Consider the following 27252-nt stretch of genomic DNA (forward strand, 5'->3'; position numbering starts at 1 on the left):
CTAATACCAACGGTACCTATACCGATTGAACGTGAGTTATGGCGTTTTAATTATTTTCATTTTGGATTTATCCTTTTAACTACCTGCTCTATACTCGTTTAATTGCCTTCCACTTATCTTTCATACCGCCGTATTTTTACTTCAAATTGACTATATTTTGTATGTTAGTATAAAATGTCATAAACTATTGTTATTTAAAAATGATAAATAAGTACTTTAGTTTACAGTCTTTATTCGATATCGAGTTCAGCCTTTTTTGGCAGCAAGATGCTTCAAATTTTATTACAAAATGATAGAAAAGTTTTAAAGTACCGGTCAAGATTATTGATTGAATCCATCAATCTGGGCGACCACGCAGTAGTGCTTGTCACTTTGAGACATAAAATGTTCTATCATTAGCTGAATGATTTCACTAGCTATGGTGTCTTTATCATCATCATCATCAGCCGGAAGACATCCACTGCTGGACAAAAGCCTCCCCCAAAGATTTCCACGACGATCGGTCCTGCGCTGCCCTCATCCAACGTATTCCGGCGATCTAGATCAGATCGTCGGTAGATCTTGCGGGGGGCCTACCAACACTGCGTCTTCCGGCGCCCTTATATAACCGAAACAAATAGAATATTCAATTATAATAAACGATTAAAAACAAAGATGTACAGGCTATAGGCCAAGCGCATCCCTACTTTGTATCGATGCAAGTCACTTCCTATTTCTGCCTTCTCTGCGTGACTGCCTCCAAATTTTCCACTCCGTAGAACATCGAATTGCAGATACTCAAGCTCGTCCTGGTTTGCTGATGTTTGACATCAGTCGAGAGAGACGGTAGCATGAAACCATCTTCACCACTTTTATGGCCACACTGATGGTATTTACGTAGGTTTTCCAAATGTGAATTTTGACTTTTTCATCACCCTTAGTTATTTCAGGGATCCATAGCTCACTGTCTGTTGATTCAGATCAAGAGCACGAAGACGCCCCGACCTTTAGGCTTTGGCTGCGGCTAGACTAGCCAATCCGTGAAATTCACTATAAATACTTGCAAGTATTAATGCCACTACGTCATTAGGAACGTCACGTCACCGACACGAATCCTTCCAGCAGTACCTCTGGCAGAAGATCTAGACACAGAAATGCATCGTAAAGAATCCTCCTTTGTGAACTGCGCCAAAGTAGTCGCACTACCAAAAAACAATCACGCCAGTAATCGTTTATCGCATCTGATGTTCGGAACACTTTTACAGAGTCCGTCCATCGCATCGTCTGTTTAATCCCAAATATTTTTAATTTGACAGTACTCCAACAACAGTTTTTTTTTAATGAACTAGAAAATTTTAATACACTCATTTGAATGCTGCGTCAAAAATGCAGCTGACATATTAACTATATTAAGTTTTTTAAATTATGCCATATCTAGTAGTTGTTATACATAAATCATAGGCTAAATCAAAATTTTGACGTTCAAATAATAAAGTATTTTTTTATTGCTTGTAAGTTGACGTTAAGCTTAAGTCACAGTCATAGATTGTAGACGTTCTAAGTTAATGTCACAGTTTACTCTTTGGTTTTGTCACAGTTTTGTTGCATCTTTCACTGGGAGTGCTTTACTTTGTTTCTCTGATTAATTTTTATTTTCGAAAAAGCTCATGGACGCAGGCGAATAATTGAAATTAACTAAAAGTAAAATTTATTATCCTAACTTTTGAACCGTCGATTTTATATAGAGTAATTTTTGGATGAAAACACTCGTAAAGTCCTCAGTATATGTTCATAAATATTTTGAAAATATACGTAAAATCTCTACAACCTGTCAGTACATTTTTAAAACACCCAAAAAATACTAAAGCTTGTTGCGTTGAAACCAAAATTACTTGAAAATAACGCGCAAATGCCAAACGTCTTTGAGAAAACATCGATGTTCAAATTGGACCGGGAGATTCGCAATCAGTGGGACTATGCTTTTCCTGAGTGCCTTAGCGTTTGGGATGTTTACTGGTTTGCAGAATGTAAGCACCGAAGTGGCAAGCACGGACAGTGACATCGTCTCGACGACCGTTTCTGAAATGGGTCTGATAGAGACATCGAAAGCAACTGTGACGAGCGATTTCGTTAACGTTACTATTCAAGAACGTCCTTCGATGTGGGATATGTACTTCAACCACTGTCCCAAGTGGAGGCCTATTAACCATGTGTTTTTCCAAGCATCGAACATATTTTTTCTTCTGTCTTTTCTCGCGCCTCATACGCCAAGTGGTCTGATATGGCTCCGAGTGGCTTTGATCCTTGGCTGCACGTTTTCTGGACTGTGGGCTTGGAGTATTGAGTGTTATTTGGATGCTGTGTTGTGGAACAGTGCATTTATATTTATAAACTTTGTGTACTTTGCTATTCAATTTTATTTGATGCGCCCTATAAGATTTCACAAGGAAATTGAAGAGGTAAGATATAGAATAGAAGTTTATTCTTTTTTTTTTAATTCTTTTGTAAATTTATTATTTATGCTCATACACTTACTGTAACTTGCATTGTTTTCATTATGTTTATGTTTAAACATACACCAAAGGATTGGAAATCAAAGAACTAGATTGGGGCTTACCAGGAGAGCATAAAGACTCATAGATTTCGAATAAATATCTACAACCCCAATTATCCAACATATTTTAAGAATATCAATAATCTGTGTCCATTGAAAATATAAAATTTTGAGTTAATTGGTTGGATGTGCTGCAAGTTTATCTTACTTGTATGTGGAGAAATATTTGAGGATCCCTAAATTTCGTTGTTGTTGATATATGCTTGGTCGGCTTCATCATCTCTGTTATAGGGGCAATAATCTACACTTGTGGTTAATTCTTTAATTTTATGCAATTTAATGAAGTCTTCACTATCTTGCTCAGACTAAGATTTCTTTTGGAAAACAATTTAAAAAATATTTAGAAAACTACTTATAAACCACATAATCATATTATAACTTAAATTTTTAAATATAATATTTTAAGTATTAGAAGGACTATAATTAATACATAAATTATGATATTAATTATTAAGATCTAATATATGATATTTTCGTAAACATACTTAATTATTAATAAGTTTTAGTTATAAACAAGGTTTATGAGCTACCACAATTAAAATATTTTCTGTTCACCTTGTACCAATTGTTAAACAATAGTTGACTTGCAGGTAATATAGTATAAGGTTAATTTCTCATTGCTTTATGTAACTAGTTTCTGCTGTAATTTCCAAATACTTCAAGTATAAATTTATCTCTCAGTAAAATTACTAGTTAGATATCAACTTTAACAAAAAATGAAAGACTTAATAAGTTACCACAGCAAAAATACTCTCTTCGGCTTCATAAGTATACTATAAAATAAATATAAACTTGTTATGCCTGCTGCATAGCTAACTTGAGTTAATAATGTATTTAGTTGGGTATAGTATATACTTTAGTAGTTGTAGAAGCATATGCTTCTACAAAAATATCCCAGGAAATGTGTGAAATATGATGTGTGTTACAAAATTCAAAAGAAATGTATTACATTGTTTGAGTGGTATTGTATATTATAGTATTGAAGTTACACATTTTATATACACATAGGAAATAAAGGACTGTCGTATTAGGACTGTGTTATGTTAGATTCTGAGGATAGCGAAGGACATAAATGAAGAGACCTGAGTGAAGAGAGAGATTCAAATTTCGGGCCTTCCAAGAGTTAAACAGTCTTTATACTAGAGGTCTCTTCTTTTTTCATAACTTTTGTGAAAAATTAGTCTGTGTTAAATGTGTACTTATATATATTATATTAATAGTGATATATTCATTTATTAAGATTTTAGGTAAGTACCTATTTATCTTTTCATTTTTTTCCGTATTATGGATTTTTTGGACAGCCTTTCTGAAGCCACTTTCGTTGGCTTAACGAATTTAATCGCGGTCGTCTATCATCGCGGGCTGAAGACAGAAATGGTCATTCTTTGACGGCTTTTACCGAGGAAAATGTGCTAGCTGTAAAAAAAATCAAGAAAACAAACTAATTATATACGAAGAAATTCCGAATATATTGCAGATAACATTGGAAAGCGTTCACAAGATTCTACTCAAGCACCTTCGCGTGAGAGGAATAGCACAACTTCACCACAGCTCAGAAACTGGCCCGTGTAGAATTGAGCCGTGACATGATCAATAAATTTAAAGCAGGCTTGTATCGGCGCGTTTACGACATTGTGAGAGGTGACGAATATAATATCGCTATTTCTTCACTGTGTATTTAGTGTCGGTTCTATAACGAAATCAAAGCTGCATTAACGCCGAATGGTATACTACACAAATTTCACTGCCACGAGCGACAGGAGACTGAATACCGGGCTCCGCGCAATAGTGCTTCACCACGACAACTCTCCCGCGCACTCAGCACTCAAAACAAAGGACTTCCTGGATACCGGTCAAAGTCACGGATCACCCTCCGTACAGTACTGATCTAACAGCACCATGTGACTTCTTTTTATTCCCTAAAATAAAAAATCAACTGAAACTGATCTAATTTTCGTCGCCGGACGATGCGCTTACAGTCTTCTAAGCCCGTAGAAGAGGTGTCTTTTTTTTATGTAATAGGAGGACAAACGAGCGTACGGGTCACCTGGTGTTAAGAGATCACCGCCGCCCACATTCTCTTGCAACACCAGAGGAATCACAAGAGCGTTGCCGGCCCTTAAGGAAGGTGTACGCGTTTTTTGAAGGTACCCATGTCGTATCGTCCCGGAAACAACGCACAAGGAAGCTCATTCCACAGCGTTGTAGTACGAGGAAGAAAACCAGCCACACATCCAGATGGTGGGGATGATATCCTTACTTGTGGCGTGTCGTGCGAAGGTAGAATTCGGCGGCAGGAATCAGGTTAAAAAACTCTTCGGAACACTCCCCGTAATAAATGCGGTAGAAGACACTGGGTCCCGACAATTCGAGCTGCTCTACTACAGCAGGTGGAAATAGTGATTGACAAACTGTTTTAGACGCATGAGGTTATATATTATGTATAGAGGATAAGAGAAATTTGAAAATATTTAATAAACTTTTTTTAATCCCATATAAGGTGATTTTTTTGTTTCTCAAAACTTTCTGAGTGCCCCACTTACTTAAACAGTTTTACCAGTGGCAGGCTTCTTTGCACAGGATGCCAGCTAGGTGGGTAACAGTAATGTGCAAGTAAAATTACTGGGCTAAAAGATTCATTCTTCCTATTGAGTCTCAAGTGACGAGCCCGAGACGAGGAACTGCACTGTAATGGGCAGCCGGCGGCGTGAATCATTTACCATCACGTGAACGTTTTGCTCATCTCAGTACTTTTTCAAAAAAAAAAAAAAAAACAGGAAACTAATATATTAAACAATATTAAGTTTTTATAATTATTTATGGAGTATTTACGCCAAACAATAAATGGCAGTTACAATGGGTCGTTACACTTAGAGAACTAGGTTAAGCGCTCACAATCCAGCGCTGTATTAGCTTAACAAAAGGGTTGCCATCTGGAATATTATTTACATTACACTGCATGATATTCATCAGAATTTCTAGTACTAGTTATGATATTTTCGGCAGCAACAATAACCCGCACATGAAGTGTTCCGTACCATATAATACTAATTTCTATGGCGGTCTTTTTTTAATTCTACATCTTTGTTTTTATTATCCGTTTTATATTGTAGCTTTGTCAAAATGTCAGCTTTTTTAACTGTGTAGTTTGTGGGATTGACTGACGGACGGACATCGGAATCTTAGTAATAGGGTTCCCGTTGGATACATAACCCTAACATGTTCAACTGCTAATCGTGTTTTTCTAAGAGGGAAAAGTCTCTTAAATTGTTAGCAATACATTTGAAAACCATCCCTTAATTTAAAAAAATATATGGAAGTAGGCGTTACTTTGCGGAAATCCATAATTATCCAAATGTTTTGAGTTTTCTTTAGTGTTAATTCCGCCAATATTTGTCTTTTAAACAATTCGACACGTGTTTCGCCTCTACAGGAGGCATCCTCAGGACATGTTGACTCGCCAAAATCTGGCACGAGACTCAACACGTGTCGAATTGTTTAAAAGACAATGAATATTGGCGGAATTAACACTAAAGAAAACTCAAAACATTTGGACATCCATTGTTTATCAAGCTCAAGGGTAACCCATAAAAATAACAGTACCTATTCGAGTTTAACGGTTGTAAATAACATCGCAATAGAGCCAGTAATTCGACATAACGTGTTGTCCAATTATTGATAGTGAGTGCGCGGTAATGCGAAAGTGATAGTCTGCAGATAAGAGTATTACGTCGAAGGTCGATTACACGCGCCGCTAATGGTGCCGTCCTCTGTACGAAGTTTAACAATGACATGGACTTAAATTTGTATAAAATTTGGTCAGTTGCCGCGATTACTCATAAATTTCATCATCAAAGTTTTGTGGGTATTTCGAAACGCAAATAACTGAAAACTAAATAATAAATGTAAAAATAGAATTAGTATTAGTCTATGTTTTCTTACGTGTTCTATATAGTAAACAAATATGGCGTACCAGAGATAATTCAAGATGGGTGACTGGGCTTAATGGCTTATAAGCAGTGAACGAAAAGCATTGGTTTTTTTTTATGGAATAGGAGGACAATCGAGCGTACGGGTCACCTGTTGTTAAGTGATCACCGCCGCCCACAATCTCTTGCAACACCAGAGGAATCACAGGAGCGTTGCCGGCCTTTCAGCATTGGTTATCAATAATACTCACACTATTTAAATAAAACTCGTTTTCAGTGTCTGAAGACGAGCTCTGGAAATATCACGAAATTTCGGGTTACCTAAATTATTAAAAAAAATGTAATTTTTACTCAAAATCTAAAGTTTTATTTCAATGTGAACAGTCGCGTTAATCAAAGAATATACTAATTTTGTTACTCGGATACCGATATCTCGAATATAGTAGATATTCTTCTGAAACATGTATTATAAAACTAAGTGTAGGTACATATGCTGCAGCATCTATTAAGCCTCAAACCTGCAATATTTTTTCATCTTTTTTTAAATGTTCGATGTAATTATCCGAGACGTCGGTCGTACCAATCTCTCTCATTGTCTTCAGCTAGGTATTTATTCTGTTGTATTGTGGTTAATTCACAATGAAAACGCGGGAATGTGTTGAAAAATAAAAATATAATGTAAAGTTTAATTTTATAATAATTAAAAAAAAAAGAATTATTGAAGTAGGGGTTACTTTGCGGAAATCCATAATTATACAAATGATTTAAGTTTTCTTTAGTGTTAATTCCGCCAATATTTTTGTTTAAACAATTAGACACGTGTGTAAAGCTGGGAGTATGCTCTTGTCTTGAAGGTCACTATAGTTAGTCTGGCCATAAATACTGATACAATTAAAAATAAACAAAATACATATTATATTTGTATTATTTTGGAATCTGTCATTTTGATATGATTTTTTTATGAAAATAAGGTAAGAGACGAGCAGAACTTTCAGCTGATGTGAATTGATACGCCTTGTCTATTAAAATGCAGTGCCGCTCAGGAAGAATGAAAGTCCCAAAAATTCTGAGCGGCACTACAAGTGCGCACGTCACCTCGAGACATACTCTAAATGTTAAGTCTCATTTGCCCAGTAATTTCACTAGCTACGTCGCCCTTCAGACCGAAACTCAGTAATGCTTACATATTACCGCTTCACGGCAGAAATAGGCGCCGTTGTGGTACCCATAATCTAGCCGGCATCCTGTACAAAGGAGCCTTCCATTAGTAACATACAGCTACATAATATACATACAGATTCGATCTAGTTTGAATATATGCCCTTTTATGTACAAAATTCCAGAATTTTTTGTCAAATTAGAGTGGAACCAGTCACTAGTTGTAGGCGTGACCGAATTTGGAATACATGAAGGAGAAATTAGCATGCGACACTAGACTTGAGTAGATTACGCAATAACGTCTATGTGTGATGTGTCTGTTAGTGCCTCCTAAACATATTATCTTCTATACATACTATATTTTATTTAAAGATGCTGTATGTTATACAGACAATGGCGAAGCTAAAAAAGTAGTTTGAAGAATCTTTATGTATGTCCGGATATAGCGCAGAAACTAGTACTCTTATACTGATACATAAAGCAATTCGTGCGAAATTATTCCCTAAACATTCCAAAATGCACAACGTTAATGTTCAAAATTTTCATTTAATGTACATGTTCCTCGAAAGAATTCAGAGTACTTGAAAAACTTATATAAAATACATAATTTTGAAGAAATCTATGACAGGATCGACCAGCCACCCCAAGCAGCGCCCGTTCACAAACAAGACGTATGGACTTGCCATCGCATACCAAACCATATTTTAGCGAAGCTCCTATAAGCCTATTAGTTAGCCGGGTGAGATTTTAAGATATCGATTGAATACGGAAATCGGCCGCTTATTAAAATGTCCCGTTTAATTTTCTGTCCAATTAATCAATATGTGTAGCCAGACAAAAAATAAATAAAAAACAAGTTAAAGCCCACCAGAACTGGATTGTCATGCAACTTTACTTTCCGTATATTAATAATTAAGTAATTAAACCAGTTGTCACATCAATAAGAAGGCAGTTACCCGCGACAAAATAGTTTTTTTTATGCAAGAGAGTATAATCGAGGGTACACCTGATGTTATTTAGCACAGCCGGCCGCCCACACTTTTACAACACCAGAGGAATCACAGGAGCGGTGTCGGCCTTTTAGAAAGGTGTATTTACACCAGACCTCGATTCCCTCTCATATCGTTTCATAAAAACGCTGATCCTTCTAATGAAAAAGACTCTACAATATTATAATGATGTTTTTGTAATATTAAGTAAAATGTATCGAATTAAACATTCCGATCACAACGAACCGCTCGGCGCCATTCAACTTTATTGATGAAAACCACGCACACGGCAGGCTGTTGCAAATTACAATCTCGGGATGCCAATGCAAAAAAGCGGCTAAGTACGATTCGGCCTCGCCCATGAAGGGTTCCGTAGCAGCAAGTAACATAATATAAAAGTTCTTGTAGCTCGTTGTAACTTCGATCGATGCTTTTGAAACAAATTATATTAGAGGTTTCTAATCTCTCAATATCATTTTGGAAGAATGAATTAAGACCTATCTATAAATACACCACACGTATGTATGGGTTTGATGAAAAAAAAATTTGCGTAAGTAGGTATGTCGAACCCCCTAATATTTTTTTTTTTCTGTTTTTGTGTGTAAATCTTAATGCGGTTCACAGAATACATCTACTTACCATGTTTCAATAGTATAGTCCCTATAGTTTCGGAAAGAAGTGACTGTGACATACGGACGGATAGACAGACATGACGAATCCATAAGGGTTCCGTTTTTTGCCATTTGGCTCTTCTTCTTCTTCGCGTGCCTCTCCGACTAGAGAAGGTTGGCAGTCAGCTTTGTAATTTAATCTTTTTGTTCTTCGGGAGGCGAAATAGTTCTGCTGCACTCGCGATTACTATCCGCTCTCAGATGTGGCAGCCGACTTTTTTCTGCAACCTATGCCTCTTTTCCGACAATTTTTCCTATTATGATGCGTTGTAGGAGTTCCTACCTCTCGTGCAAGTGCCCCAAATATGCGACTTTCTTCATCTTGATGGTGAGTTCGCGTTTTTGATTGATGATGATTTGGCTACGGAACCCTAAAAAGGCAGATTTTTATTTATCGTTGTTGCGTAGACTAGCTTTGGCTAGTTCTACTGGATAATGCGCTTTTTCTGTCGGTCTCGATGATCGTTATAATATAATATACTTTTTATTAGCATAGCATGCTATTTAATCTATTATTATCCCTGGAAGAAACTTAGCAAAGGAAAAAAATAATTTTAGTTATGTAGATGCCGGTTTATGAAGAGTTATTGTAAATTGATAATCGACTTGTTCAAGTTTACATTCCTTGCAAGGATTTTTTGGTTAGTTAAGTTTTGAGAGAAATAAAGAGATTAAGAAGATGTATCTAGTGAAAGTCATTGAGAAGAATATATAGAGTGATAGAAGATGAAAGAAATCCGAACTTGGAGTACATTTGTTTGGAGAGAGAGATACACAAGTTTGGAATTGAAATTTACGTACATTTAATTATAGAATAGGTACAGTTTGTAACTTAAGTTCGGCTTAACGCCCTCCATAGTAAACTCTTCAATATTTAACCGGATAAAAGCTAGCCTTTACTCTAAAGAGTAACAGACAGACAGAAGGATACTCATTTATAATAAAACTTCTGCCCACGACTTCCTCCGTATTTACTTTCGTATCATGCTCCCTTGGTAACTTAACACAATATACTGTTTCAACAGTTTTTGAGTCATTGTATTATACCTATTACAGTATGGTGAAATAAGAATCCATACATTGTATATTAGTTCATATTTAATGGGCAATTTTTTTTATTGTTTTATTGAGTTTTGAATTTCTTACTCGACTATTTTTTGATTTCCCGTATGTACAAGTTTGTATAACCCCTCGAAGGATGATTTTTGGTATATAGACTATCCTATGTCATTTCCAGCATTCCAATGGAATGACCATTGAGTTCGTTGACAAAGTTATCCAAATATACGCTGAAGCTCATCATCATAGACTTCACCATCACGTGAATGTCGAGGCAATCCAGCTCCTTGACCACACTGATAGAGTAAGAAGACTAAAACGAACAAAGCCTTTTGAGTTAGTGGAGTGCTAGTGAATTAGTGTTATACAATATAAAAATAGTGATATGTATTATAAAAGACACATGAATAAAGTGACTTCCCCTTAATACACATACACTCACACATATTCGTAGTTTAACCTATCTAGCAGTTTAAGTTAAAGTAGAATTATTTATTTTCTAAGTTAAGGCTAGATTGTAATGCCAGTGGGGCAACATTAAGTATAATAACAAACTTTATTTATTATGCTCCCTAAAGGCAAGAAAAAAAATCCAGGATCTCAAAACTATCTGCATTCCATATTTCATCCAAGTCATAGAGCTAAGATTACCAAGATTAAACATTGCGAATCCAAACAGGAAATAACATAGCTCTCAATCGCGTTATAAGGTATATATTATGTATGTTTCATACTCAGTTAAGTGTCCTTTACGATTCCGTTCGCTGTGAACAATCTACAGCTGTATACATTTAGCGTAGAAGTGGGTTAGTGGAGTAGCTGCAGGGTGAATAGCCTTCGAGTGACGTCACGCGGAAGGGTTGCTCTCGCAAACAATGCAATCAAGTCAGTATTTGTGCAAGACCCAATTGATATTACTTACAGCAAATATGTCTCGGATGTTATTGCTAGACTCAATAATAGATCGGTATTGTAGATATATATTAGTTTTAACATACTATGTTATAATGTTGTTCAGGGTTTGAGAGTTAGGATGTCGGCTAGATCGTCACGCTAGGTACATCCTAGCGTTACTGGACTAATAAGGTGTTTCTAAGTTTCGAGTGCAATTACATCTTATAAATTTTAGGTTTTTAGAATAGAAGGTAACGACTTACTTATCGAGTCTATTCTTAAAAGTTTATCGATGGCGACAACACAACAATTCAGGGCATGAGTTCCAATTATGAACCAACCTGTTTGCTGATGAAGGTAACCACTGTGCTAACTGAAGCTTACACAAACGTACATTCTGACCACATAATGATCGTTGATTGTCTTTCAAAATAGTGATACCTATCTTATACTTCAGACATAGTGTACTGGTTAACTAGATAATTTCTACGAGGTCACAGATAAATAGATATAATTTGTAGCATTATCTTGTCTGATTTATTATTAAGTCGTATTTCTGTCAGAGCCTGACCCCAGGGTACGTAGTATCGTTGCCAATACGACTGCAGCGGTTCTCCGGTCGTTATCGTATAAGCAGTGTGAAATATTGTCCGACCTATATTCCCCCGCTCCAACGAGGTTCGACTTTCGCTTACTTAATGAAATGTGCTAAAAATTGATTACTGCATTAATACCATTAGCTTGCGTCTATATTTATTATTTTAAAGGCTGAACTGGCGGTAATGTTGTTGTTAGTTGGATGAGAGATAGGGCGTGTTGTGTGTCTACAGGATTTTGTTTCAAAGGCTAAGATTTATGTTTGGGTAAATTTAAGATTGAATGTGTATATGGAAGTTTATCCCAAACGGTGGGACTGTTTTTATTTTAAGCTATTGCATAGCTTCTTTCGCGGGCTTTGAGCGTGGAGACCGAATCCAGAAATTCCGTAACGAAAATAACCTAACACTTACTTACTAGATGTATATAGATATTTCGGCACGGTCATTACAGTTGCCGTGGAACAGCGGTTATCACGTATGCTTTTCGTTCAGAAGGTCCCAGGTTCGAGCCTGGGGTACATCTTGATTTTTATTAATTTCTTTATATTTTTTTATCACGTTTTTTTAATTTTTATTATTATGACAAGCATTTCTATTTAGTTTCACCTGTCCCCTTGTCTGTCTGTTATCAAATATTGCAAGTTAAATTTTACTCACTCCCGTTTCCTTTTTTTTAGATTAATTTTATAAAAAAAAATACTGCATAAATAAAATAAATGAATAATTATAATTGCATAAGTTGATAAAAAATGCTATGTAATAGCTTTACCGCGGCAGTCCCCGAGTGCCACACGTCTTTTTTTATTTTAAAAAGGCTTACCATCTAGATATACAATAAATACTATAACTACTTGTAATTTTGAAATTCCAATATATATATAAATTCAAAAAGTATTTAATACTTATATATCTAAACTTAGTGGAATACACAGCGTTCCCTTTATTAATTAATGTATTTAAGTTTAGCAGTTTAGATAAATGGAAATTATAAGATGCTAAATTCTTGGATTATATTTTAAACTGTCTATGATAATAATATTGAATAAAAATCAATTTGTAACTATAACATGTATTGCTATTTGATATAAGCTATTTTAATACGATTTTCATAAATAATAAAAACTATTTTCACTTGAAACCTAAACCTTCTAAAGCGACTCCCATACCAATTAATTATACAAATGATTTAAGTTTTCTTTAGTGTTAATTCCGCCAATATTTGTTTTTAAACAATTCGAGTTGAATCTCGTGCCAGATTTTGGCGAGACAGCACGTCCTGAGGATGCCTCTTGTAGAGGCGAAACACGTGTCGAATTGTTTTTTAAAAACAAATATTGGCGGAATTAACACTAAAGAAAACTTAAATCATTTGTATAATTATGGATTTCCGCAAAGTAACGCCTAATTCAATAAATTTTACCAATTAATTAATTAAATCGCATTGCACCATTTTTGTATACTTTCAAATGTGTGCACCCGGAGCCAAACTTGGTTTTAGTTTTAAGAATTATTAGTGTACTGTGCGTTTCCTAATTCTTCTATCGGCTTCTATCACCGTTTTAAGTTAGTTACTTTTGGTATAATTTCATCAATATAACGCATTCATCGCTCTCGTGTTGTAGTCTTGTAGATGAGGAATGGTATATGTCACTCGGGGCATAATATTGTGTTCCCGGGCGGTGTCTTTCAATTCCTCGCTACGCTCAGGATTCTAAAGAATATTACTTTGGACATTTGTATCACATAAAACTTGAGGCTCGGAGGATTGTTTCTAGTCTAGGTATTATGTAATTTCATATGGCACTGTCATTTGGGTGGCCCCGCTTCGATACCGGTTTTTGTACCGGTGACAACATCACGTTGAGTTGCTAATGTAATCAATGGCTTACTTGTGTGCACCAGTGAATTTGTAGTCGGGACTGGGATGCCCAATTGTGTTATTGCTTAGTTTACTGTAAAATATTCCAAATCTTTAATTAAATTAGTACACTTCTTACTATTATCTATCTTAATATATATATATATTTCTTGTGTGCGTGTGTATGTCACTGAACTCCTCCTAGACGGCTGGACCGATTTTGGTGAAACTTTCTGTGTGTCTTCATGTGGATTCGAGAATGGTTTAGATTCACAATCAAACTACCTGCTAGACGGCTGGACCGATTTTTATGATTTTTTGTTTGTTTCAGTGAATTTGAGATTGGTTTAGATTCTCAATTCCGTCCATATTATATAATTCTCCTGCTCATGTGTATGTTAGTGAACTCCTACTAACGGCTGGACCGATTTTTCAAAATTAAGACATGTGTACAGGACAACGTCTGTCGGGTCCACTAGTATATATATATAAAAATGAATTGCTGTTCGTTAGTCTCGCTAAAACTCGAGAACGGCTGGACCGATATGGCTTATTTTGGTCTTGAATTATTTGTGGAAGTCCAGGGAACGTTTAAAAGGTGAATAAATATGAAAATTTTCGAAAAAAAAAATATAAACATATAAATTTTTCCTTTGATGTGTCCCCCGTCGTTCAGAAATCAAATTGAAAGCATAGTAATTTAAAATGAATAACTAATTAGAATCTGTATCTTTCTAACTTTCTCAGGAGGCAAAAAATAAACTTAATTTTATATACAGAACAACGTTTGTCGGGTCAGCTAGTTATAAATAGTCATCACACTGCCCAATAGAAGCAGTGCTTATCAACTACTATTAATTTGCCCAATAGAAGCAGTGCTCATCAACTACTATTAATTTGCCCAATAGAAGCAGTGCTTATCAACTACTATTAATTTGCCCAATAGAAGCAGTGCTTATCAACTACTATTAATTTGCCCAATAGAAGCAGTGCTTATCAACTACTATTAATTTGCCCAATAGAAGCAGTGCTTATCAACTACTATTAATTTGCCCAATAGAAGCAGTGCTTATCAACTACTATTAATTTGCCCAATAGAAGCAGTGCTTATCAACTACTATTAATTTGCCCAATAGAAGCAGTGCTTATCAACTACTATTAATTTGCCCAATAGAAGCAGTGCTTATCAACTACTATTAATTTGCCCAATAGAAGCAGTGCTTATCAACTACTATTAATTTGCCCAATAGAAGCAGTGCTTATCAACTACTATTAATTTGCCCAATAGAAGCAGTGCTTATCAACTACTATTAATTTGCCCAATAGAAGCAGTGCTTATCAACTACTATTAATTTGCCCAATAGAAGCAGTGCTTATCAACTACTATTAATTTGCCCAATAGAAGCAGTGCTTATCAACTACTATTAATTTGCCCAATAGAAGCAGTGCTTATCAACTACTATTAATTTGCCCAATAGAAGCAGTGCTTATCAACTACTATTAATTTGCCCAATAGAAGCAGTGCTTATCAACTACTATTAATTTGCCCAATAGAAGCAGTGCTTATCAACTACTATTAATTTGCCCAATAGAAGCAGTGCTTATCAACTACTATTAATTTGCCCAATAGAAGCAGTGCTTATCAACTACTATTAATTTGCCCAATAGAAGCAGTGCTTATCAACTACTATTAATTTGCCCAATAGAAGCAGTGCTTATCAACTACTATTAATTTGCCCAATAGAAGCAGTGCTTATCAACTACTATTAATTTGCCCAATAGAAGCAGTGCTTATCAACTACTATTAATTTGCCCAATAGAAGCAGTGCTTATCAACTACTATTAATTTGCCCAATAGAAGCAGTGCTTATCAACTACTATTAATTTGCCCAATAGAAGCAGTGCTTATCAACTACTATTAATTTGCCCAATAGAAGCAGTGCTTATCAACTACTATTAATTTGCCCAATAGAAGCAGTGCTTATCAACTACTATTAATTTGCTCAATAGAAGCAGTGCTTATCAACTACTATTAATTTGCCCAATAGAAGCAGTGCTTATCAACTACTATTAATTTGCCCAATAGAAGCAGTGCTTATCAACTACTATTAATTTGCCCAATAGAAGCAGTGCTTATCAACTACTATTAATTTGCCCAATAGAAGCAGTGCTTATCAACTACTATTAATTTGCCCAATAGAAGCAGTGCTTATCAACTACTATTAATTTGCCCAATAGAAGCAGTGCTTATCAACTACTATTAATTTGCCCAATAGAAGCAGTGCTTATCAACTACTATTAATTTGCCCAATAGAAGCAGTGCTTATCAACTACTATTAATTTGCCCAATAGAAGCAGTGCTTATCAACTACTATTAATTTGCCCAATAGAAGCAGTGCTTATCAACTACTATTAATTTGCCCAATAGAAGCAGTGCTTATCAACTACTATTAATTTGCCCAATAGAAGCAGTGCTTATCAACTACTATTAATTTGCTCAATAGAAGCAGTGCTTATCAACTACTATTAATTTGCTCAATAGAAGCAGGGGGATGGGTTGTCGAATAGTTGGCAGTGTATAGTTTAATTAAATGAGTTTGGTTGTTGGTTTGTTATTTTTTTTGCATCACTTTACATATTATATTGCAATTGAAATGATTTGTAAACGATGAAATTGTAAATCTTGATTTAAAATAGTGGCAATGAGTTTGTCACTTCTTCTTATTAGCTCAACCCTTAACGAAGCAGCGGTAGATTCAATAAGAAAAAATATTTTTTTTGACATTCATAAGTGTAATTTCCGTGACCTACATGAAGTAATTTTGATTTGATTTGATTTTCACCCATTAACTCTACATACCTTGTATGGTATATGGTAGTAAAAGTAAAAGTAGATACTATATAAGGTCCGCGATCACTAGTTTAACGTGGACAAAGTCGCAGGCAAAATATAATCATCATTATTACATAGCTTTTTCATTAGCCAGTCAAATTATCTTACTACATACCGATAAATTTTTTATCTTATCACAAATCGCATATCCGATGTATTTTGTAGCACTTCCTGGGGGCTTTAGTATATTGTTTGGCACCACAAGAATATATATATATGGTATGTATATACCAAGGGCCAATTATTACGATAACCAATTACTTTACTTCGTTTTGTCTCGTTGTACACCTGAAGCACAAGTGACACACGCCTGCTGTAACATATGAAGATTAACTCTTAAATTGTCTTGATGAAGATTATAGTTTAGACGAACAATTATTTTGTTATGTACAAAAAAAACACATTTCCTACTTTTTTTTAGCATCCATCGAAAATGGAACCGACAACCTAGGCTTTGAAACCAAAAATAAAATTCGAACCGGTTAGTGTTTGCGGACACAGTGAACTTTATATCCGATTATTAGTGTGATCTAAGTTCATTAGAATGGTTTCATAGAATAAACCGATTAAGAACGGTATTTTCCACCTTCACCGCCGAGTCACATTAACGAAATAAAATACGATATTTACTCACCTTTAATCACACAAGACGAGCGGGTCTACCGTTTTCAGTTAAAACGCTTATCTCGTTTCTACTCTCGCGGAGTAAACCGATTAATAAGGGCAAATAATTCTACCTTCGCACGACACGCCACAAGTTAGGATATCATCCTCACCATCTGGATGTGTGGCTGTCCTCCACAGTGCGGTTTTCAAGGATCTTTCTTCCACGTACTACAAAGCTGTGGAATGAGCTTCCTTGTGCGGTGTTTCCGGGACGATACGACATGGGTAGCTTCAAAAAAAGCGCGTACACCTTCCTTAAAGGCCGGCAACGCTCCTGTGTTTCCTCTGGTGTTGCAAGAGATTGTGGGCGGCGGTGATCACTTAACAACAGGTGACCCGTATGCTCGTTTGTCCTCCTATTCCATAAAAAAAAAACTATTTACTTGCAAAACAGATACTAATCCGCTAGCGCCTAAACTAGCAGTACTCGACCCTTCACGCTTAGTGCTCATCTCGTAAACTTTAGTCTTACACACCCACACAAATGTATGACGTAATAGGTAGTAATAATAAAAACTTTCGCTTTCATTCATTTCTGAATGAGTGTCTTCACGCACAGTTAACAAGTGGTTTGATGACTCCTCTATTGCCCTTAGTCGACAAATTCTTACCAAACAACCATTTCTCTAATAATGCCAAAATAAACGATTGCCTTAGAACCCTTTAGTGATAAGGGGTTGTATCATGTTTGAAGTAAGCTAAATTTGAGTTATACAGAATTACTCGTGACAAAACTTAGTTATGTATATTATATACTAGCTGACCTGTTTTGCCATATAAATTATATAATATGCACACCTTCCTTGAGCTTCAACGAATCTATTACAAAAGATTTCATTGAGATCGGTCGAATAGTTTAGGAGTTATTAGGGAACATACAAACATACATTCTCTTTTATATATATAGATAAATAGATATTGATTGACTATCGGAGATCAACTTCCATAGTTTGACACTGGTTTGAAACATCACGAAGACGTACTATAGATCGTTTCTTGAGATGCCAAAAGCAAGAATGGATGAAAATATCATTCGCGGATAGGATCGAGTAAAATATATTATGTATAAATTGATCGTATATTTGTCGAAGGGCTGTCCTTCGTTTTTTTATTTTAAACATTTACAGGGGGAAAAGTGTATTATTTTTCTGTAATAAATATTATGTTTACGATTGAAACACTGCAGCTGTATCGACACGTCCTGTCCTAGTGACCCGTTGTAGGAATTATTGGCAAACTGTGTAATCCTTTGCTTCTTTTTATGTAGGTATGATCAATCACTTTAGCATGGTCAACAGTGCGTGGTTGTAATGTATTCTTAAGTAATTAAAATATCACACATGACAAATTTTGATGCACAACACGCTCGAGACACAATTGAGAATTTCGCTATTGCAATTACTTATAAAATAGTTGTCAAGTATCGTATTTGAGAAGCTAATTGTGGTTAGACAAAATAGATACACAGGTCGACTCCGGTTGCGGGGCGTTACACTGTCTAAAGAAAAAGCAGCTCTAGTTGCGTGGTCGTTTGACTGTATGAAATTTATATGTATTTGACTATTTGTGTTTCAGCAATAAATAAAAAGAATTATACTTGATATTATGTTTCCCTTTGACTATAATGCTGGCCTAGTATCTACCTGGCCACGAATCTCTGGATTTAAGCACTTTTCCGTGGGAAATGAAGTCACTGCTTGTTTTAGAGATTTCTTTAGTGTGTCGTTTAGTGCAGGCCACATCTTTTAAAACTGATGGTCAGTTGGCGTCATTATGGATGAAAAAAAGGAAACTTCGTTTTTAGGTATTATTTTAGACAATGAACTTAAATGGACATCACACATAAATGAGGTCTGTGGTAGAGTAGAATTTGTTTATGCCCTGAGGCGCCTACGAAAAATTACAGATTTAAGTACCACCCTGTCAGCTTACCATGCTCATATTGCATCTATCTTGAGATACGATCTTATAATTTGGGGTAATGGCGTAAACATCCAAAAAGCATTTATTGCACAAAAAAAATGTATCCGTGCGATTTGTGGGGTAGGTCCGTACGAATCGTGTAGACCGCTGTTTATTAAACTGAAATTGTTAACCTTGCCGTGCCTATACATTTACGAAATAAGCATTTTTGTAAAGAGGCATAAATATCTTTTCACCACTGCCAAGGAAATGTATGACCGCGACCAACGATATCCAAATAGACTTGTTTACAAAAAAGCACCCAGGACTACTTTGTTTACTAAAAATTGTCATGCCATGTGTATTCAAATATTTAATAAACTTCCCAATACTATTAAAATGTTGAATATCGGTCCTTTTAAAACTCAATTATATCAATGGCTAATTAGTTACAATTTTTATGCTGTATCCGACTTTTTAAATTTGTGATTTTCTTTTTTTTATAATCTTGTGTTTAACTTTGACTACATAATATGTATATGACATGTATATTTTGTGTAGATGCTAATGTAATGTAACAATGAAATATTATGTGCTGTAATCTTAGAATTTTATTATTATATAATGACATGGAGGTAATGTAATTTGCATGCCCTTTTTGGCTAATGTGTTGATTCGTATAGAATTATTTTGTTAACTTGTATACACACATTATGCAAATAAAGAATTATTATTATTATTATTTGTACGTCAAGAGTTACAGATCTGGACTAGATGTACGCCAGTTTTCGAGTCTCATAAAGTCCGGAAAGCTGAGCTCCAGCGTAGCTCGAATATTTCGTGTCTTGTTCTTGATGGAAAGTACAAGATACATTTCTAAAAAGCGTATTGCTGGGAGGTTTCACAGTACGATCTAAGGCAGTGTCTTGATACACTTTGTTTGAAGGCTTCACTCTTTTTTCACAAAAATGAAGCTCTGTGTATCTGCAATAAAAAAAAACTCCCACCAAACCTTTACTGACGCAGGATGAAGACGAAGAAGTTGCATTTTTCCGAACACAAGTGAAGCTTCTTTGGATTTTAGTTGTAGTGTTCTTCAGTTGTGAAAAATTTTTCATCAGTGAAATGGATATTACTGCACTATTCACCATGGTATAAGGACAGCAAGCATTTTTATCGACCCACTCTCTTTAACTGTAGGTATTTATTTCGGGCTTTTCCTGTGTATTGACGCTAAGCACCAAATTTGAGGTCATGATGATACGAAAGGCTCCTAGCGGGAGTCTTCATTGCTCGGGATAATATTATTTGTTTTCTTATAGGATTTCGGAGAATGCTCTTCGACTGTGGATATGTTGGTATATATCTATTGATACTTAATAGTACAATACAAAAACACACGACTGATACCTTTCCATTGAAGTGTCTTGAAAATTTTCGACGGCTCCATAACCTATTTGTGCAAGACAACTTTGTTTTCTTTACACACTCAATTCCAAATGTGATTAATATTGAGTTCGAGAAAGTATGAGAAATGGCAGGGAATAACCGAAGGTCACGGTCAAGGCTCACGGTCAAATTTGAATTTAATAAAACTAAAAATTAGAATTTTTTTATTTGTTATTTTAAATGGCCAAGTATCTTAATAATTAAGTAATAATAATATATAAAATAAATTATCAGCTATGTTTTTTTACACTGTATGCAGGACATAAATCTGACGGCATCCTCAAAACCTTTCCTAGTTCTTTATTTATCACTATTTAGTACAGTTGGCTGCTATAGTCATCGCAGCATCTGAAATAAAAATAATTTTAAAATCGTTATGGCGAGTTTGTTTAGTTTAGATCTACTACACTTTATAAATTGAATCGTACAAGGTACTACATTACATGGCTTTTATATTTTTAAATAAAACACTTTTTAAACGATTAAAGCGCGTGTAACTTTGTTGTTATATTTATTATATTTTTATTTTAGCTAAAACGACGTTCCAAGACCTTCCCAGATCTCGTCTTCAGGGGGACTGTTTTTTTTTATGGAATAGGAGAATTTGCAGGATACACGAAACTATATTACATTAATCCAGAAAATACTAATAAAGATAATAGAAGTGTTCTTTTTTATCAAATAAGAATACAAAACGTACGTATGGTTCACTTGATGGTGAGTAATAAATCCCACACTCTCTTAAAAATAATAATATATAAATAAATACACCTGAGGAAAGTAAGCTTTGGCGGCCTCCTTGGCGTTTGTTTTTTTCTTCTTATTTTTGTGTCGTGCTGAAAATACCACCGGCTTAACATATTATTAATAGTTATTAGAATCTATCTCAAACACAGGCCAAAGGCCAGCAACGCATCTCTTGACCCCCCTGGTTTTGTGGGTGTCCATGGGTTGCCTCAACATTCCCCCCCTCTTTAAAAAAAATCTGGATGTATATGACGGCCTTTTTCTGTTTCGTGACTACGTAATTGTAAAAATTGCATTTATAATCATAATCTCTGTGGCTTATAATTATTTGTGAAAACGAAAGCAATTTCTATTCAGTAGAGATTGCATTCTTGTCGTTCGCTAAGCCAGATTTGATCAGTTAATCTTGAATCTTGAAGAAGCGCTTCACTTAATCTGTTTGATGTCTGCATCATTTAATACTCTTGTGTTTTTTGTTCGTCGCCTCTTAGATGTTGTTTTATATGTTTAAATTGAGAAACAATCGTTGTTAGATGACTGTATCCGTTTTATTTATAACTGTCCAATTGTACAATTTGCCTTAGTGGTTTCAATAAAACGATCTTTTCGTTTTGAAACACAACAAATGCTGCATGCATCTATATTTTATGCACGAATAGTCATTATATTATTTTCTTTTTTACTTTTTCCCATCTGCTATACGTTTGAGAAAAGTAATGTGAAAGAAGAGCATGTACAAGATATTCATTCGCCGGTCTTATACGAAAAAATTCTTGAATAAATCAACTTTGTAAGGTGCTGCATTAAATATATCAATCATATTCAACGTTGAAAGCGTTTTAAATTCAAATAATATGATAATAAATAAGGAACTTCAAATATATAATAATTAATATTACTATCGCGCGGTGACAGCATCAGCCTTTAGAGCAAAATACACAATAAACTATATTAAACTGTCATGCTTTTGAACACACTAAACAATACTGTTTTATTTACAATGAAACGGTTGAAATTACGTCGCATAATATCAGGGAAGCTCGAAAATCCTTGAGTCATGGCATACATTCTGTTTAATGCATTTTTTTGTGAATAGACTTTGTAAACATAATTGTCTTAGTACTGTCACAATTGGTAAGTATTTAAAATGGATTTAACGATTTCATAGTCGTAATTCGACCGTGATTCATTAAAAATAAGGAACTTCGTTCCAAAATGATACAACCTTAATCAGGTTTTTTATTAATCAATATCAGCAGAGCAGAGAAAAAGGACCTCTTTAATCGTTTAGAACTAAAGGAGTTGTGCCAAAATAATGGCCCTGCACTACGAAATAGAACGCAGGGCCTAGAAAGATCAGCTTGGAATTTAATATTAATCACCCGAAATTCCGCTAAAAAAACTAGCTTCTATGTTCAAAATTTTTTTTAAATGTATAAAAAAATCAGTCGAAATTTGCAATGATTTAAATATGGCGTTTATGTGTATATCAGTTTTCACTGTCACGTTAACCGGTCTGAGTCTGACAATTGACATACCTAATAATAAGTCTTATGTCACCTACAAATAAAGAACTGGTTTATGTAAAGACGCATTTACTTATGAACTGATTCGTTTCATTTAATACTTATCATAATCAAGAAAGGAGTTGAACCCAGGGCCGTAAAATAGTAATAAAAAAATAGGTACTCTATGGTTGCATGTTTGCATTTTTTGTTGCCATGTTATAGCGACTACTCGCGTAAAAGTAATGATGTAGGTACAACAGCTGTAGATATTGCCAACAACAATTCAGTGATGGAATTTGAACACGACAAATAGGACATATATCTAACAAATAGTAATCATAAATTTTCCGTAATCTGATACTATAACTAGTTAACGTACAAAGACATGGCCCATTTTGTAACAACTCTATAATATTATACCGTTTATCTGACATTCTGATTTTCGCTTGATATTTTTGCGTAAACGTAAACTGCATTCAATCGAATTATATAATTTTATTTTTCTGCGCTTCGCTATGCGGAAACTTACAATACCCCGTAACCCCACAGTATTATTAACAATGAATTGAGTGGTTCGTTTCAAGTATAACAGGTCTACCTGCTGTAGCCATGAAGGCGGTTTTGTTTTGATTTCGGCTGGAACTGGATTATCGGCCTTCTGCTGTTCTTGGTTCTTGGGGCTTTCTCTTATTTGATATTTGTTAAAATTAATGGTAAAACTGTTTTAGGGAATATCTTCAAACTACGGTCGACTAAACTGAAATTTGTGCACAACACTAACTTAAAACGTTTTTACGGTATTCAATTTAGTTGGCTATAAATAAAGTATAATTATTGTATTATAGAATAAATTGAGGATTTATTATGTTTGTTAAATTTTTAAGGGAAAAAAGAACTTATATTTAAACTTTCTGATACACTAGTTGCAAAACCTGTAGGTTTTTTGCAGAATGCAGCACACAGAAACTCGATGTTAATGGGAACAAGGGAAAGGGAAAAAAAGCAATAAGTGGGATGTTTTTTGTTCGAAATGTAGTCCTCTTTACCTGTTCTTAGTTCCGACATAGCTCGCATTATTGCTCGGTGACGTATTATGTTACCTTCATGATTTTATGCTGATTCGATTCTCCTTATGTGAATGCTATTTTCTGTGCGGAATAAGAAATAACTGGTAGTGTTTCCATACTATGGTTCATACATCTCGGCAATATCCGTGTTTCCGATTTATGAAATACTAGCTGATATCCGCAACTGCATCTATGTCCACATATGATCAATCATATATTGAGCGCGTAGTTCTAAGAAAAATTAGAAGACTTATTGAATTCTATTCGGTAGTCTTTCCGTGATGCGCGCACAAATGAAAACCCTTTTTGTTTTCTCGCCAGAACTACATCAATTGTTTTCTTGTCGAAGTTAACATGGCTCGTGAGAACTTACTAATGATGATTGTGTGTGATAATAAATTAAATTTAACCACCTATTTTGCGGGTTTAGCCCTTTGATCAAGTTATATAACAATGTTTGAAAATTTGTACTTATAGCAATAAAACCATCACAAATCTGTCAACCAGGCAGATATTACGAACCTTCATTTGTCACGCTACCGTCAAAGTACATGATATGTATATCAAAATTATATCCTGTATTTATTTTGTTTTATTTATATATACAGCGTTACGAATAAACTTGGTATAAAGTTATACCTGAGAATAAACCAAGAATATGCAAAACGTTGAATATATCGCTCTGACAACACTGTCAATACAATGATAATTCTGAAGTTTTCTGAATGTCAGGCAGCCTTGCAAATAAACGGAGGAAATTGTACACGTCCGATTAAATCAATCATAAGCAAAATATCGATTTGTAAAAAGTTTTCATATTCTTGGTTTATTCTCAGGTATAACTTTACACTCAGTTTATTTCAAAGCCGTTTAAATTTAACGTAGAATTTTTTCCAAGGTTGATCTTTCCCAACACTTCTATCCAATAGAATGGCTAGTTCACTAATTACATCTAGAATGTATCCGAGATATCTCAGTATATTAAATTCATTTTAAAGCAGCTGGGTGGATTTTTAACTGTACAGATGAATAGACTTTAATAAGTCTATCTATAAGGAACTGGAGGTCGCCATAGATAGCTAATAAGGTTGTTTTATAAGTCAATAAGCAAAGTGATATTTTTAATCTTTTACGGCCGTTTTCAATAACCTATCTATCCTTAGTTTAACTTACTGGAGGTAGACAAATCTATCCTTTTACGCTTACCTACATTTCAATAACATATGGTTATGTCCATATTAGACTATAACTATATTGTAATTGTTTGAACTTTATTTTGACTACGAATATATTATGGAATGCATTGGATACAGGGATATTGATAATTCGACGTATTCCCGTTAAAAGCGTACAGGAATATTTGCGATAAAGGCGTATTACCGTTAGATGATAAGGCGAAAATTTTAATCACCATAATGCAAAAGTGAACCATTTTTGAGTTATAAGGTTTTTTAGCTTTTTCCAAATAAGTCGAAATCGCAATATCAAAAATTTATTACAAAAAGAGTATCAATTTAAATCTGATATTTATTTCATCTGATTTATAAAACAATTATTAACTGGTTATTTATCATTATAAAGACAATCTTGTCATTAAACGGTGACAGCAATGTATCCGTAACTAGAGAAACTTTTTTGAAAACAGCCGTTAGTACAGAGTGTTGTCATCTGCTATCTATCCGACATTCAAACTCTTACATTGTAAAGTAAGCTTCACAATTTGTTATTTTTAAAGTGTCAATAATATCCCTCACTTCTGGGATTATTTAAATTAAATTTGTGACCAAATTTTAATTTAAAGTAAGCTTGATTGAATTATTAAATTTGTAATACATTGAAAAATACAATGTTATTCGTCGTAGCTTCTTCTTTATGTATACTTTCACATCGCACTTCTTCTCTATATACGTTTACTATAAATGTAACTATGTGTGCGCGCAATGTGCTTAAAAAGGGATGCCTACAAAGTACGTACTCTCATCAAGTAAATCATCTAAAAATCTCTCATCTCATTAGAGTAAAGATTTACCCCCTTATTCATAATGGTCCGCTAACTTAAAACAGCCGCTAAGGAGTGTTTTCTCATTCTGACTTAGGTCAATAGAAGAAGACAGTGAGAATTAGCAATGCTTTAAGTTAGCAGACTATTATGAATAATAGGGTAATTCTATAATTAATATTAGTTTTCAACCTAAATATAATCGTAATTTCCTTAAACTTTAGAGAACCGTTATATCAGTAGGAGTCGGTTTATGTCCGAAACTCAGCAGGTAATCGGATTGTGAAGATTCGTGAGTAGGATTAGTTAAGGGTAAGCCCTTTTAACATTCCTTTGCATTTGTAATTATTTACGGTTTTACGAAGATTGCTGTATGAGTTTAATTTATCTCGTATGTCTAAAAGCTTCGATATATTATGCTGCCTACGTCAGTTGATGTAGGTATATACTCTATGCTAGATAGCTCAACGTCAAAATGAAATTTCCATACAACAGTACCTCGTACCCCTATGTGGAAAAACTTTTACCCCCTTATTCATAATAGTCTGCTAACTCAAAGCATTGCTAATTCTCACTCTGTCTTCTTCTATTGACCTAAGTCAGAATGAGAAAAAACACTCCTTAGTGGCTGTTTTAAGTTAGCGGACCATTATGAATAATGGGTTAGTTTTTACTTCTCATTGCTCACTTTTGGAGTATTATTGCAATATTTCAAATAGCCCCAGCGGTTTAGTTACTCCGTTGATGAATCTACCGTTCAGTCAATTAGGACACGTAACAATAATTTCTAAAATTATAATGTATAGCTTAGTTTCTAACGATTGTGAACTATTTTTTCTTTTATGCCGTTCATTTAAATCTGTTGGTGTAGACCTAATTTAGCAATTGTACAAACCTCCAGTGGTTTTTATTGCTTTGAAAACGCAATGTAAATTTTGTTTTTTATTAATAAATAAAAAAAAAATATGCTGTTTGAATGGTTGGGTGTTGGGTATTACATAATATTTTCGTCAAAATAGTTGAACTATGCAAAATTCATATTTTATTGGTTGAATTTTGACGATAGATGTGAAGATTCCACTTTTCAACGAAAATAAAGGACAAAAGGCACGAAGCGTGTGTTGGCGCATATTGGCTTGATAAATACTCTAAAGACTTCACATAATGCCTCATCCATTTTTCTTTGCTTGCACATTTCGTAGCTCACGTTTCGTAATTAACTTCAATGTTATCTTATGCAACAAACAAAATAAAGATCTGGGTGACCTTTG

At 34.6% G+C, this 27252-nt stretch overlaps 1 protein-coding gene across 2 annotated transcripts in view; it reads left to right on the forward strand.

The window, feature by feature from the left end:
- Positions 1–1593: 1593 nt before the first annotated feature.
- Positions 1594–27252, forward strand: part of LOC126975077 (blood vessel epicardial substance) — a 63241-nt gene continuing 37582 nt past the window's right edge. For both annotated transcript variants that reach the window (XR_007731624.1, XM_050822887.1), the window contains exon 1: positions 1594–2438. Coding sequence is in view for 1 of the 2 variants with exons in the window: in XM_050822887.1 (XP_050678844.1) it covers positions 1956–2438 (483 nt within the window). In the remaining variant the exon portion in view is untranslated. The remainder of the gene's footprint in view (positions 2439–27252) is intronic.

The sequence above is a fragment of the Leptidea sinapis genome, chromosome 34 (assembly GCF_905404315.1).
Source record: "Leptidea sinapis chromosome 34, ilLepSina1.1, whole genome shotgun sequence".
In the NCBI taxonomy this organism is placed as follows: Eukaryota; Metazoa; Arthropoda; class Insecta; order Lepidoptera; family Pieridae; genus Leptidea; species Leptidea sinapis.